This window comes from Vigna umbellata, chromosome 7 (genome assembly GCF_029865625.1).
Source record: "Vigna umbellata cultivar VRB3 chromosome 7, Vumbellata_1.0, whole genome shotgun sequence".
In the NCBI taxonomy this organism is placed as follows: Eukaryota; Viridiplantae; Streptophyta; class Magnoliopsida; order Fabales; family Fabaceae; genus Vigna; species Vigna umbellata.
Genome location: NC_142171.1, coordinates 22,915,798 through 22,931,717, shown reverse-complemented (window position 1 = coordinate 22,931,717; position 15,920 = coordinate 22,915,798). Strand labels below are relative to the sequence as shown.

General features: G+C 39.3%; 1 protein-coding gene across 1 annotated transcript; it reads right to left on the bottom strand.

Moving 5' to 3' along the window:
- Positions 1 to 5,285: 5,285 nt before the first annotated feature.
- Positions 5,286 to 11,584, bottom strand: LOC148195466 (uncharacterized). Its single transcript, XM_088095214.1, has 5 exons — positions 10,371 to 11,584; positions 9,764 to 10,154; positions 8,902 to 9,310; positions 7,669 to 7,860; positions 5,286 to 5,374 (listed from the first exon to the last, which is right to left on the bottom strand). Exons 1-5 carry the CDS (start codon positions 11,582 to 11,584, stop codon positions 5,286 to 5,288), a joined length of 2,295 nt encoding a protein of 764 aa, XP_087951340.1.
- Between the last annotated feature and the right edge of the window lie 4,336 nt (positions 11,585 to 15,920).

The window sequence follows — 15,920 nt, the reverse complement described above, 5'->3', positions numbered from 1 at the left end:
GGACCCAAATTTGATTCTACTACTTGGAACATGTTTTAGACCACTTTTATGTTTCTAACAAGTCACAATGGACTTGTCTAGACTGCCCAAACAGTCCAGGAACACTGCAGCCCTCATTTACTCAAAATTCCTACCTCACTTCCTCTAAAATAGCCCAAATTGACCATAAAGACACTTGATTTCCTTTCTAACAGCACTACCACCGAATTTTCATGTCAACACAGATCCAACATACACAATTCCAATAATCATCTCATACTTCCATCAATTCATCCAACCAAAAATTCATTAACTAAGCAAAACACACAATTTTCGTATTCCATGAAAAGTGAGTTAAAACTTCCTTGTTTACCACCCTAATTCACACCCAAATCCATCAAAACTTCATTTACGCATATACCAACATGCTAGAACGAATTTCCATCATCCAATTCACATATATTCATCACCTTACACAATTATTTCATCATTCAACTTATGCAGAATTCATAGATTAAATCTAACTCCCCTTACAACTTTACCTTCAAGCTTCTTTCATATTCAGAATTCTCAATCCATCATTTAATTATCTCACCTTATCATATTGATAATAACAAGTCCATAGATTCAAACAGAAAACCAAAGATCAAGGATCAATCTAACATCATCTCCATATGCTTAAAACATTTCATCCAATTCATACAAATTTTCCACAAAGTAAAATACATAGATTAGCTCCCCTTACCTCTTGAAGATCTTAACTTCTTCTTCCAAGAGAGTAACTCTTCCCTTCTGGTAGACCAAGCACGCTTCAATACCTCTGCACACTTAGAGTTTCGTTCTCCTCACACCAAAAAGCTCTCCACTCTCCCCAAACTTCCAAGTCTGATTTGGATTTAAAGAAATGGCTCCAAGACAAGCAAGGACCCAAGATATTGTAATTTAGCAATAAAAGACCGACATCTGGCCTTACTAATCCATTTTCCAGCCCCAAAATCCGGAAAGAATGGTTTGTGGGAAGATTCCCCAACCTTGCACGCTCAAAAAAACGTGTTCCAGGCTGTTATGTTTCCATAACTGACGTAGCTAATCGATTAACTAAAGTGCTAATCGATTAACTCGAGTCCAGAGGCTAAAACACGAATTTTCTCTGTAACAATCGATTAACTACAACTGTTAATCGATTAACCAGCAGAAAACTCAAAATAACGTTTTTCGTGACTTGTTTGATTTGGTTGAGGCCCTTCCCGATGTTGAAAAAAAACGTATGAGTACTCAAATCGAAGCTCTTTGAGTCTACTTTCTAATGGAAAAAGAATTAACCCAAAATATTAATTGTACAAAAAGTTATACATAAAATAGTAAACCATGTCAAATTTTGACAGCATTCTATTTTACACTACAACTTGAAATTTTTACAACTTGGTAAAATTTTGAGTTTACAAGGGTCTTACATTGGCCAAATATGTTCGGCATATAGTGTTCGGCAGATAGCGTTCGGTCATATAGCGTTCGTCCAAATAGTATTCAACCAACTAGTATTCAACAATAGCATTCGGCAGATAGCGTTCGTCCAAATGTATTCGTCCAAATAGTGCTCGGCAAATAGTGTTCGGTTCCAAGGTTATTTGCTCTTGTTTTAAGTGTGCAATGTGGTTGGAATATATACTCTGATGTGATTTATGTGAAAAACATGTGAATGCATGAGATATGATAAATTACTCTGATAATATGACTGTGGTTGTAAATGATGAGTTTGAGTATGATTTGGACATCTCAGGGAGAGATGACTGTGGATGTAAATGATGAGTTTGAGTATGATTTGGACATCTCGGGGAGAGATGGATGAAAGTGATATGTGGTGTTGTGGTTGTTCTGTATAACTGTAGTGAACTTTGGGCTCGGTCTCTCTATCCCTACACTCAAAGCATTGTTCATGCTCACATAGAGAAGAACAGTGTCTGTGGTGAGAGTAGAGGGAGGTCCTCGTCTATAGCCTTTAATGGCAGAGATAGGCAGCTTGGGGATTCACCTTGCTAGTGTTGAAGAGTGCCAACAGAACTATGCAAGTGCAAAGACGACTGCTAGTTCGAGAGTTATACAAATCCGGATGAGTCGTGTGAGTGTGAGTTGTGGTTTAATGAGTATGCTTGAATTGTTCTTATATATATATATATAACTACGTATGATGACATGAATTAACTGTGCTATATGTATAACATGTTTTTTTTATATCTAGCTCACCCTTGCATTGTTTTTGTTATGTGCTGTTTGGGTATGTTTCGTTGGCGATGATCATCCACTTGGATGGGAGTAGATGTTGTCGAGGAGATTCCCTTGGAGCAAGAGCTAGAGGATACCGAGGTTGCGGTTTAGTCTGCTAAGAACTTTCCTATTCGAACACTTGTTGTAGTGTTCAATAATTTAAACCGTTAAGTTTAAATTTTCGTTTCTTTGGCGATGATCATCCACTTGGATGGGAGCAGATGTTGTCGAGGAGATTCCCTTGGAGCAAGAGCTAGAGGATACCGAGGTTGCGGTTTAGTCTGCTAAGAACTTTCCTATTCGAACACTTGTTGTAGTGTTCAATAATTTAAACCGTTAAGTTTAAATTTTCGTTCCTTTGGCGATGATCATCCACTTGGATGGGAGCAGATGTTGTCGAGGAGATTCCCTTGGAGCAAGAGCTAGAGGATACCGAGGTTCTGGTTTAGTCTGCTAAGAACTTTCCTATTCGAACACTTGTTGTAGTGTTCAATAATTTAAACTGTTAAGTTTAAATTTTCGTTCCTTTCTTTTTCGGATGACTGTAATTCTGCACTTAAATTACACGTCATATGCTGACTGTTCTCTATATTTGAATGTTGACGTCTTTATTATATAATATTGGTTAGGTTTAATCCTTTTCGACATCCCTATTTATGTACGAATGTCTCAATTGGGTTCTCGTTTTCTAAAGTGTATCAAAATGGTCCTTAATTTTGAAAATTGATATCAATTGAGTCCTTTCCGTTAAGTTGGCTGGACGGCGTTAAAAAAATTGATGAGTGGATGCTGAGATGACGAACGAACGCTCGTCCACCAGCAAACGAACGCTCGTCCATCAGCGAACGAACGCTCGTCGACCACCGAACGAACGGTCGTCCAGTGTGGAACGAACGGTCGTCCAGCAGTAAGAGGTCGACGAGCGTTCGTTCTCTGGTGGACGAGCGTTCGTTCGCTGGTGGACGAGCGTTCGTTCGCTGGTGGACGGGCGTTCGTTCGTCATCTCAGCATCCACTCATCAATTTTTTTAACGCCGTCCAGCCAACTTAACGGAAAGGACTCAATTGATATCAATTTTCAAAATTAGGGACCATTTTGATACACTTTAAAAAACGAGGACCCAATTGAGACATTCGTACATAAATAGGGATGTCGAAAAGGATTAAACCTATTGGTTATTATATAATTGGGATGTTACAACACTTGTAATCATAACTTTTTTTCGTGATAAAAGCACAAAAAGTGTTTTAACATTAATTTAATAAAGCCAAACAAAATTGAATGGAGATTGTTAATACAAAAGAACACACAGCGAAAGTTGATCAGTGTTGGAATACATGATAAAATTTCAATAGTATAGCAGCAACTGTATTTTACAATTAGTTTGAATATATCGTAGGTTGCCTCTCAAGACTAGTCCCTATATTTCTTTACCCGAATGATTCATTAATCAGATAGAATTATGATCTAGCATTAGCATAAATAAAGGCCAATTTTATATGTTTTTGTATCACATTGGAAAACATCATAAGTTTATGCAAGAAATAACTTAACTTAAAACTTCTATTTATTCTAATAATTACTAATTAGATCAGGTACTAGAGCAGCTTCAAAAATCCCTAGTGCACTAACAGATTGAAACCGACTAAGATAAGGAAACAAAAAAAAACAGACTTAAATATGTTTCTTGTATCTGTAATATACTAATTTAATGGTTTTGATCTCCATCAAATTTTATTTTATGGTTTTGATGTCCAGTAACTAATAATTTTGAGGTGACAACCATCTACTACAGAACACCTGATGTTTCTTAAATAGTATAAGGACTAAAATGAATATCTTATAATATAAGAAATATAGATATCAATGGTTTATAGTTTCGTAAGAACTAAAAAGAGAATCAGGGCACCGAAACAATCAAAGGAATATTGCACAAATAAACTGATGGTAATAAATTAAATTACAAGGTTCACTAGTGACTACTGTAATCATGTAATCACTATGGATAGGACTGAAATCTTATCAAACCTGTATGCTACTGGATCATACTCTTCTCTTATATTGTCCTGCTCCCAATATTCTTGTTCTTTACCTGAAACAAACAAGAAAGAATACATAGCCATCAGCCTAAATGCATATGATTAAAAACTGGATGTTATTATGACTGACAACTTGTTTTCCTTATGAAAGGACAAAAAGTGTTTTAACATTAATTTAATAAAGCCAAACAAAATTGAATGCAAATTGTTAGTACAAAAGAACACACAACGAAAGTTGATTAGTGTTAAAATATGACAAAATTTCAATAGTAGTATACCTGTATTTTACAATTAATTTGAATATATCTTAGGTTACCTCTCAAGATTAGTCCCTACATTTCTTTACCCCCAATGATTCATTAATAAGTTAGAATTATGATCTAACATTAGCATAAATAAAGGCCAATTTTATGAACTAGTTGTAGAAGGAATAAGATCAATTTTATAGTGTAGTCACTTTGAAGACTGACAATGATTCATTGTCCAATATAAAATGAAAATCCAAATGAAATAGACATATTCACTTAAGTAAAAATAAATAAATTAAACAATAATAATAATAATAAAGAGTATTAAATGTATACTTCTTTTAATATTAATGTGTATTTATAAACTATTAACTAAATGATTAAATTGATGATAGAAATATAGTTATTTTGACATTTAATATTCATGATCACCTTAGATGACAACAGGTTGAGTCGAGCACAGATAGTTTATCCGCAATCCAACCTCACAAAAAAATTCATTCTCTACCTACTTAAAAAATATTTGCTGTAACATCCCAAAATACAGTAATCACCATAAATTAGAATTAATTACGATTAACAGTAAACCGTGCAGTCTTTAAAATTAACAGAGTTAAAAGCCGAACGACTTAAGCTACAGCGTTTCATTTTACAGCTCGAATAACGAACGCTAAAATAACGAACGATATTACAAAGCATTTAACCGAACGTCCAAAAATAAACTAAACATTTACAACCTAATATAATGAGCACTCTAAGGCTCGGCCTTTACTTCTACTTCAATCAGATTTGCGTCTTCCAAATCTTCTTCTTCCAGTATTTCTTCAAGAGACGCACCACCATCTGCTCACATCCACAACGGATGATCATTGCAAGACAGGACGAACGTACATGGACAATTGACAACACAAGGAAAAACGAAAGGGTAAGCTTATAATATTTAATTCATACATCCAACATACACATTAAACATTTCAATGCACACGCACAACATACAATTTAACATAATTCATTATAGTAATTTATAAGTATAATAGACGACCGTCCGGACTGTATGAACCGTGTAGCTACAGGCGTCCTTGCACCCGAGTGATGTAGTAACTGGGATACCCTCAACAGCTGCCACTCGAGGTTAGCTCTATCCAAAGTACCCCTAAGGAATAGAACCTCCTGCTATTTCCACACATGACTACTCCCTTCTACGTGAAGATGAGCATCACGGAATATCAGGATGGACCAAGCCAGCATTAGCTATCCATAGTCATACTTTACCAATTCAATCTTTCAATATATATATATATGAGACGTTCCTCCCTGGAACGCTCGTCCAAAATCCAACATCATAAATTCAGTTCTCATAGTGTTCACACTTTAACTTATCATATTCCATCATCTTTTACATCATTAGGTTCAGGAGTCAAAAATGACGAACGCTCAATCCATTGAAGAAGTAGGACGAACGTCCAAATAAAGTTACTGGATACTCAGGGAAATATACAACAACCGTAATTTTCTATTTGGCCAGTTAGATGAACTGACTCGACTTGAAGTGTACTGGTACTTAGAAAATATTTGTGAATAAAACATGAACCAGATTTAATACACAATGGAGTGTCAAGAATACTTAGAATCATATTTGAAGATGGTTGCATGATGAAAACTAAGGCCAGAGATTTAACGGACTTACAGAGAATGGATGTCTAATACTTTAGAACGAACGCTATTTTATCAAATAATTATTCAATTAATACGAGCGCTTGATATGAGACCTTGCGCGATTTAGAACGGACGCTCGTTATAGGACCGAGCGCTATTTCGGACGAACGCTTGGTAGAATACCGTGCGCCGTTTAAGACGAACGTTCGACACAAGGCCGAACGCTATCAAAGACGAACGCTCGACATAAGGCCGAACTTTACGTATTTATAAAGTTTCAAATATTTATATATAGTTGAGCTGAACCGAACGCTCAAACATTCAAATGGGGACGCTCGTTCTCGAGCAGAGTTCTTTCCAAATGAAAGAATTCCATTCTAAGTTATTTTCCAGAAAAACCGAACGGTATAAGACCGTACGATGACGAGCGTCTATTATCATAGGGAATTTCTCAGATCCAGATTTTCAAATATCTTAACTTTAACATTTTTCACATGAATCAAACTCTGAAATTTCATATGCACATAATTTTCATACTTTATAACATTAATTCACGTCATCAAATCCAACTATACACTACTCATTTATCCTTCATACTCATCAAAATCAGCATGCAGTACATACAATCAAAAGCAGATTCATACAGCGCAACAGGGTTCGTTCATAACAGCTCAAACATCATATTTTCATACATCCAGACCAGATCATACAACATGCAGTATAAATTAAACATAAAAGCTTCCCTTACCCGGATTGGCAACCAAACTTGTCCTAGATGTAAAAGTGGCTTCGTTCAACAAGCTTTTCTTATATTCTTGACTCTTCCAAAACAAAATCTAACCACGGAATACAGAACACTTAGAATACAATCTTGCCTGAAACTAAAAACCCTATTTTTCCAGAACCTAAGGACGAACTACGGAAAGGGGACTCACCAGCTTCGATTCCAATTTTGTTCGGTCCAAAAGGAAGATCACAGCAGAACGAACACTCCTACGGTGCTGCAAACGTGATCGGAGAATAGATGTGAGTTTTACAGTAGAGAGAAGGTTGGAAGTTCAAGAGAGAAGTTGGAGAAGATGAATGGGTGTGTTTCGCGAGGAAGAAGATGAGTGATGCAGGTGAGAGAGTTTTTCAGAAAAATCTGGTTTTGTTAAACTCGTTTCGTTTGAACGAGCGTGTCCCAAGCTGACACCTGCACACCAAACTCTGAATTGGAAGTTTCTCCCGTGACACGTGGCGTGTGTGCATGCAAGGCTAGGTGCGTTTTTAATGTTTTCAGAGAAATGATTTGGCTCAGCTTTCCGTGCACAGCAGAGATGAAAATCAGAGTTGGGAGTGGGTTTTTTTTTAAAAGAGATAAGCATGGATTGTGGTGTGCATTAATGGTGATATGACAGGTAATTTACAGAGTTAATTTTTCAGGGTCTCACATTCTCCCTAACTACAAAAATTTTCGTCCTCGAAAATTTAGAACTTACCCGTGAATAAGTGCGGATACAAGTCCCTCATTGCACTCTCCACTTCCCACGTTGAATCTCCAGTCTTGGCATCCCACACCACCTTCACTAAACGAACGTCTTTTCTCTTGTGTAGCTTGGTGCGAACGTCTTCAATGCGGACTGGTTGCAACTCCAGCGTTCGGTTCGGTTGTAGTTGAATGTCTTCCAGTTCTAAGACATGAGAGGGATTAGCTATGTATTTTCTGAGTTGGGATACGTGGAAAACAGGATGAAGATTTGCTAGTTGAGGGGGCAACGCGAGTTCATAAGCTACTGGTCCAATCTTCTTCAAAATCTGGTACGGCCCTATGAACTTGGGAGATAGCTTCTTTGGACGAACGACTCTGCCTACTCCAGTGATTGGGTTAAGTCTCAAAAATACGTGATCTCCTGTAGCAAACTCCAAAGGTCTTCTTCTCCTATCCGCATATGATTTCTGTCTGCTCAGGGACGTCTTCAATCTCTCCTGGATCAACTTAACTTTGTCAGTCGTTTGCTGGATGAGCTCAGGTCCGGTTAGCACGTTCTCTCCTTCCTGGAACCAGCAAAGTGGCGTTCGGCACTTCCTTCCATAGAGAGCTTCAAACGGCGCCATCCCAATGCTAGTTTGAAAGCTGTTGTTGTAAGTAAATTCCACTAGCGGCAGTATTTCATCCCAGGCGCCCAAGTGATCTAGGACGCACGTCCTCAGTAAATCTTCCAGCGTCTGGATGGTACGTTCGGACTGACCGTCCGTTTGAGGATGATACGCTGAACTCATCTGCAGTTTGCTTCCCAACTCGCCTTGTAACGATTGCCAAAACCGAGATGTGAATCTCGTGTCTCGGTCAGAAATTATGCTTGAAGGCACTCCATGAAGACGAACGATCTCCTTGATGTACAACTTAGCCAAATTTGTCATTGACATCTTCAAGTTAACGGGCAGGAAGTGGGCGCTCTTCGTTAATCTGTCCACGATCACCCAGATTGAATCATGATTCCTGACCGTGCGTGGTAGATGAGTCACAAAGTCCATGGAGATGCTGTCCCACTTCCATTCAGGGATCTCCAATTGTTGAAGTAAACCGCCTGGTCGTTGGTGTTCAGCCTTTGCACGTTGACAGGTCAAGCAAGATGCCACAAAGCGAGCGACATCACTCTTCATTCCAGGCCACCAGAACGAGCTTCTAAGATCTTGGTACATCTTAGTCACACCGGGGTGTATGCTAAGACGACTGTGATGTGCTTCCTCCAGTATGATCCGCTTCAACTCGCCATCATTGGGAACGCACGTCCTACCCATGTAACGCAGTAGGCCGTCCGTTCCTGTATTGAAATGTTTGGCCTGATCCGAACCGAGCGCGCTTAGAATCTTTACCAACTCTTCATCCTCTCGTTGCTTCATTCTAATTCGATCAAAGATATTGCTAGATATTCTAAGGTTACAGCACTTAATACTGTTCGGTTCCAACTCAAACTGTAACCTTAGATCTCTAAAACTCTCAACCAAACCGAGCTCTTTCACCATCATCACCGACACATGTACTGCCTTCCTGCTTAGAGCGTCCGCCACTACATTAGCCTTTCCAGGATGATAGAGCAACTCAAATTCATAGTCCTTCAAAAATTCCAACCAACGCCTCTGCCTCATGTTCAGCTCCTTTTGATCAAATAGATACTTGAGGCTCTTGTGATCACTGAAGACTTGGAATGTAGACCCGTACAAGTAGTGCCTCCAAATCTTCAGTGCAAAAACGACCGCTGCCAATTCCAGGTCGTGCGTTGGATAATTTCTCTCGTGAATCTTCAGTTGGCGAGACGCGTACGCTACCGCTCGTCTCTCTTGCATAAGCACACAGCCAAGCCCTTGATGAGATGCGTCACAGTATACTTCAAAGGGCTTGGACGTGTCTGGAATGATTAATACCGGAGCGCTCGTTAATTTTACTTTCAGCTCCTGAAAACGTTCCTCGCACAGATCAGTCCAGGCGAACGGTTGATCCTTCCTAGTCAACTGAGTTAGCGGGGCTACTATCTTAGCAAATCCTTCAATAAAACGCCTATAGTAGCCCGCGAGTCCCACAAAGCTACGAACCTCAGTGACCGTACGCGGACTCTTCCAATCCAACACCGCTCGCACTTTAGCTGGATCTACTGAGATGCCTCCAGCCGACACCACATGCCCCAAAAACTGCACCTCCTTCATCCAGAATTCGCACTTGGACAGCTTTGCATATAATTCCTTCTCACGTAATACTCCAAGTACAAGTCTAAGATGTTCCTCATGCTCGTCTTCTGTCTTGGAATAGATAAGAATATCATCTATGAAGACGACTACAAACTTATCCAAATAAGGCCTGAAGATGCGATTCATATACTCCATGAACACGGCTGGAGCGTTCGTCACTCCAAATGGCATCACCACATATTCATAATGCCCATACCGAGACCTGAACGCTGTCTTATGAATATCATCCTCCTTAACTCTGATTTGATGATATCCGGATCTCAAATCAATCTTTGAAAATACTGCAGCCCCATGCAGTTGATCTAGCAAGTCATCTATCCTCGGCAATGGGTATTTGTTCTTGATGGTCAGCTTGTTTAACTGCCTGTAATCTATGCACAACCGAGAGCTGCCATCCTTCTTCTTCACTAATAGTACAGGCGCTCCCCATGGTGACACGCTCGGTCTAATAAACTGCTTGTCCAAGAGTTCTTCAATTTGTTTCTTCAGTTCGGCCAACTCCGCAGGCGCCATTCGGTACGGTTGAACCGAGATAGGTGCTGCTGTCGTCACCAAATCTATGGTGAATTCAACTTCACGAACAGGAGGCAGTCCAGGGATCTCTTCCGGAAAGACGTCTGGAAACTCGTCCACGACCGTTCGTTCAATACCGCCCTCCCTGGACGTTCGTTCTTTTCCCAATTCTCCGAACTCCTGATCTTCATGTGTCATGATCAGGAAACAACTTGCTCCTTCCATTATATCCTCCTTTAATTGACCGAGCGTTACTGAAAATTCTTCTTCTTCTTCATCCGGAAACACCAACTCTTTTTTCCCACAATCTATGAGGATGTGATTGGTAGCCAACCAATCCATTCCTAGAATCACCTCCAACCCTTGAAGAGGTAGGCAGATGAGATTAACTTTGTACTTACGCCCTTCCAATTCTATAGGACACCGGACGCACATAGTGGATGTCCTAACCTCTCCAGCCGCTGGTGTTGACACCACCAGATCGAACGGCATCTCACTCACTTCTAATCCCAGCTTGCAAACGCACGCCTTCGAGATGAAGGAATGCGTTGCTCCCGAATCAAATAACACGCAGCAAGATGTACCAAACACAAGGCATGTACTGATGATGAGTGTACCTGAGTTGGCTGCCTCTGCACCCGTTATGGCATACACTCGTCCTGCTGCTTGGGCTTGTCCTCCTCTAGGTTGATTTCTGCCAGCGTTTGGTGGTCTCATCACTGCTCGTCCACCCATGTTACACTCATTATCCAAGTGTCCGTTTCGCCCACAACGATTACAGTGCTTCACTCCCACCAATTGAGGACAGGACGAACGGTAGTGTGGTCCTCCACACTGGAAACACGTAACATTCCCATACTGTCCAGCTCGTCCAGCAGGAACTAAAGCTTGAGAACCGCTCGCATTAGATGGCTGGTTTGGACGAGCGTACGGGGCTCTTCTTGGAGTAACATTGCCCCTGGAAACTATAGGTCCTCTACTCACTTGCTGTTGCTTCTTGTGCCTTTCCGCTTCTGCCATGTTCTTCTCTAAAACCTTGGCCCTTTCCACCATGGCAGGAAACGTCCGTATACACAAGCTGGAGATCAAAACCTTCAAGTCACTCCGCAGTCCGTTTTCAAACTTACGGCACTGCCATTCTTCGTTTGTGGCCATCGTGTTGAAACGAACCAAGTGTTTGAACTTGTTCGTATATTCAGAAATAGACATCCCTCCTTGGACCAGTTGAAGAAACTCCACCTCTTTTGCAAACCGGACGCTATCAGGAAAATATTCTTCATAGAATTTACTCCTAAACACTTCCCAAGTAATAGGAGTTTGAGCGTCTGTCAAGAGAGCTTTCACGCTCGTCCACCAGTGGTTCGCCTCACCAGTCAACAAATACTCAGCGTACGCCAACCTGTTCACATCTGGGCAGCGTTTGGCGTTGAAAATTCTCTCAATATCTCCCAGCCACTGATCAGCCTCATCAGGGAGGCACTTTCCACTGAACTTAGCTGGGTGATGCTGCAGGAAGCTCTCCAAACTCCACTCGGCAGTAGGTTGAGCAGCGTTTGAAGAGGATGCTCCAGGTGTACCTCTGGTGGCAGCAAGAATCTCCATCAATTGCCTTTGCGTATTTTCAGAATTGACACGTGAAGCCTCCAAACCTTGCATAGCAGCCTGGTTTTGCTGCATCAGCGTGGCGTTATGCTCCAGTAACGTTGTGTTCTGTTGATGCAGCCTTTCAACCACGGTTTCCAACAACCTAGTGTTGCTGGACGTATCAGACTCGTTTGGTTGAGGAGGGGGAGGTAGCCTAGGTGCCATTTGTTCTCTGGATGCAGAGAAAAACAAACGAGCGTTAGTTATGTCCAAGAGTTAAAACAATAATAACTCATTAAACATTCAATAAGCACATAGCAAAAACACAGTGCACTCATAACCCTACAGTGTCCCTTAATAGAACAAAACTGCTCTGATACCACTAATGTAACATCCCAAAATACAGTAATCACCATAAATTAGAATTAATTACGATTAACAGTAAACCGTGCAGTCTTTAAAATTAACAGAGTTAAAAGCCGAACGACTTAAGCTACAGCGTTTCATTTTACAGCTCGAATAACGAACGCTAAAATAACGAACGATATTACAAAGCATTTAACCGAACGTCCAAAAATAAACTAAACATTTACAACCTAATATAATGAGCACTCTAAGGCTCGGCCTTTACTTCTACTTCAATCAGATTTGCGTCTTCCAAATCTTCTTCTTCCAGTATTTCTTCAAGAGACGCACCACCATCTGCTCACATCCACAACGGATGATCATTGCAAGACAGGACGAACGTACATGGACAATTGACAACACAAGGAAAAACGAAAGGGTAAGCTTATAATATTTAATTCATACATCCAACATACACATTAAACATTTCAATGCACACGCACAACATACAATTTAACATAATTCATTATAGTAATTTATAAGTATAATAGACGACCGTCCGGACTGTATGAACCGTGTAGCTACAGGCGTCCTTGCACCCGAGTGATGTAGTAACTGGGATACCCTCAACAGCTGCCACTCGAGGTTAGCTCTATCCAAAGTACCCCTAAGGAATAGAACCTCCTGCTATTCCCACACATGACTACTCCCTTCTACGTGAAGATGAGCATCACGGAATATCAGGATGGACCAAGCCAGCATTAGCTATCCATAGTCATACTTTACCAATTCAATCTTTCAATATATATATATATGAGACGTTCCTCCCTGGAACGCTCGTCCAAAATCCAACATCATAAATTCAGTTCTCATAGTGTTCACACTTTAACTTATCATATTCCATCATCTTTTACATCATTAGGTTCAGGAGTCAAAAATGACGAACGCTCAATCCATTGAAGAAGTAGGACGAACGTCCAAATAAAGTTACTGGATACTCAGGGAAATATACAACAACCGTAATTTTCTATTTGGCCAGTTAGATGAACTGACTCGACTTGAAGTGTACTGGTACTTAGAAAATATTTGTGAATAAAACATGAACCAGATTTAATACACAATGGAGTGTCAAGAATACTTAGAATCATATTTGAAGATGGTTGCATGATGAAAACTAAGGCCAGAGATTTAACGGACTTACAGAGAATGAATGTCTAATACTTTAGAACGAACGCTATTTTATCAAATAATTATTCAATTAATACGAGCGCTTGATATGAGACCTTGCGCGATTTAGAACGGACGCTCGTTATAGGACCGAGCGCTATTTCGGACGAACGCTTGGTAGAATACCGTGCGCCGTTTAAGACGAACGTTCGACACAAGGCCGAACGCTATCAAAGACGAACGCTCGACATAAGGCCGAACTTTACGTATTTATAAAGTTTCAAATATTTATATATAGTTGAGCTGAACCGAACGCTCAAACATTCAAATGGGGACGCTCGTTCTCGAGCAGAGTTCTTTCCAAATGAAAGAATTCCATTCTAAGTTATTTTCCAGAAAAACCGAACGGTATAAGACCGTACGATGACGAGCGTCTATTATCATAGGGAATTTCTCAGATCCAGATTTTCAAATATCTTAACTTTAACATTTTTCACATGAATCAAACTCTGAAATTTCATATGCACATAATTTTCATACTTTATAACATTAATTCACGTCATCAAATCCAACTATACACTACTCATTTATCCTTCATACTCATCAAAATCAGCATGCAGTACATACAATCAAAAGCAGATTCATACAGCGCAACAGGGTTCGTTCATAACAGCTCAAACATCATATTTTCATACATCCAGACCAGATCATACAACATGCAGTATAAATTAAACATAAAAGCTTCCCTTACCCGGATTGGCAACCAAACTTGTCCTAGATGTAAAAGTGGCTTCGTTCAACAAGCTTTTCTTATATTCTTGACTCTTCCAAAACAAAATCTAACCACGGAATACAGAACACTTAGAATACAATCTTGCCTGAAACTAAAAACCCTATTTTTCCAGAACCTAAGGACGAACTACGGAAAGGGGACTCACCAGCTTCGATTCCAATTTTGTTCGGTCCAAAAGGAAGATCACAGCAGAACGAACACTCCTACGGTGCTGCAAACGTGATCGGAGAATAGATGTGAGTTTTACAGTAGAGAGAAGGTTGGAAGTTCAAGAGAGAAGTTGGAGAAGATGAATGGGTGTGTTTCGCGAGGAAGAAGATGAGTGATGCAGGTGAGAGAGTTTTTCAGAAAAATCTGGTTTTGTTAAACTCGTTTCGTTTGAACGAGCGTGTCCCAAGCTGACACCTGCACACCAAACTCTGAATTGGAAGTTTCTCCCGTGACACGTGGCGTGTGTGCATGCAAGGCTAGGTGCGTTTTTAATGTTTTCAGAGAAATGATTTGGCTCAGCTTTCCGTGCACAACAGAGATGAAAATCAGAGTTGGGAGTGGGTTTTTTTTTGAAAGAGATAAGCATGGATTGTGGTGTGCATTAATGGTGATATGACATGTAATTTACAGAGTTAATTTTTCGGGGTCTCACATTTGCGAATATTTTAAAACCCGCAGATACCCACAGATATCTGTAAATATTTTAAAAATATATTTTTATAAATTATCAAGATAAAATTGAAATAAAATTTCAAATAATATATAAAATATAATATAAATTAAATTAAATACAAATTAAAATTATATTTTAATTAAATTTAACCTCATAAAATATAAATTAATGTTAATTTTAATTAAATTTAACTCAATAAAATATAAATTAAATTTTTATTTTTATTTTTTGGAATAGTGGATATCCGCAAGTACGGATAGTATAATACCCACACCCAACCCATTTATAAGCGAGTATTAAAATATCCGCTATCTATATATCCACAAATATTAACTATCCGTCGCAGGTTTTATCCGTAGATATCGCAGACCAGATATTTTTGTCATCCCTAATCTACATTTACACTAATATGGTTAAATTATGACCATTGATCAAGGACCAATGAAGGTAAATTTAGATGTTGTAAACTTGATGAATGACAAATTACATTGGTGAAATTTTACATTCACCTTTCGGTCTTGCAAAGGACAGTAGATTTTACATTCACCTTTCGGTCTTGCAAATGACAAATTACATTGGGTATTTTGCCTTTTCTTTTTTAGCGATTTTTTTTCCTCTCCAGACACTATAATTTTCATTCCTCAATTTTCTTATCATTCAAATCCCCTTTTCTCCGCTTTCTTAAATCAATCCCTCTTATTTTTGTTTTTTTATTGGTTGCGCTTCCTATGAACTTGATAGGAGGAATATGGTGAGGAAAATTGGCACCATTCAAAGTTAAGGTTAAAGGAGGAAATACACTTGAGTGAAAAATCAACAAGTGGAAACACAAGGAAGGAGTTTAACACCCAATCTAGTAAAATGACTTTGCTAATTTAAAGCATTATATAGTTGATAAAAAAATTAAAAACTAATTTATAATTATATAAAATGTATTT

Excerpts from the sequence above, each read along its gene's own strand:
- LOC148195466 (XM_088095214.1), bottom strand. The coding sequence starts at position 11,584 with ATGGCCACAAACGAAGAATGGCAGTGCCGTAAGTTTGAAAACGGACTG. Across the intron at positions 9,311-9,763 it reads GTCCGCGTACGGTCACTGAG|AGGCGTTGGTTGGAATTTTT; the intron begins GTTCGTAGCTTT and ends AACATGAGGCAG. Across the intron at positions 5,375-7,668 it reads GTATCCGCACTTATTCACGG|ATGGTGGTGCGTCTCTTGAA; the intron begins GTAAGTTCTAAA and ends GGATGTGAGCAG.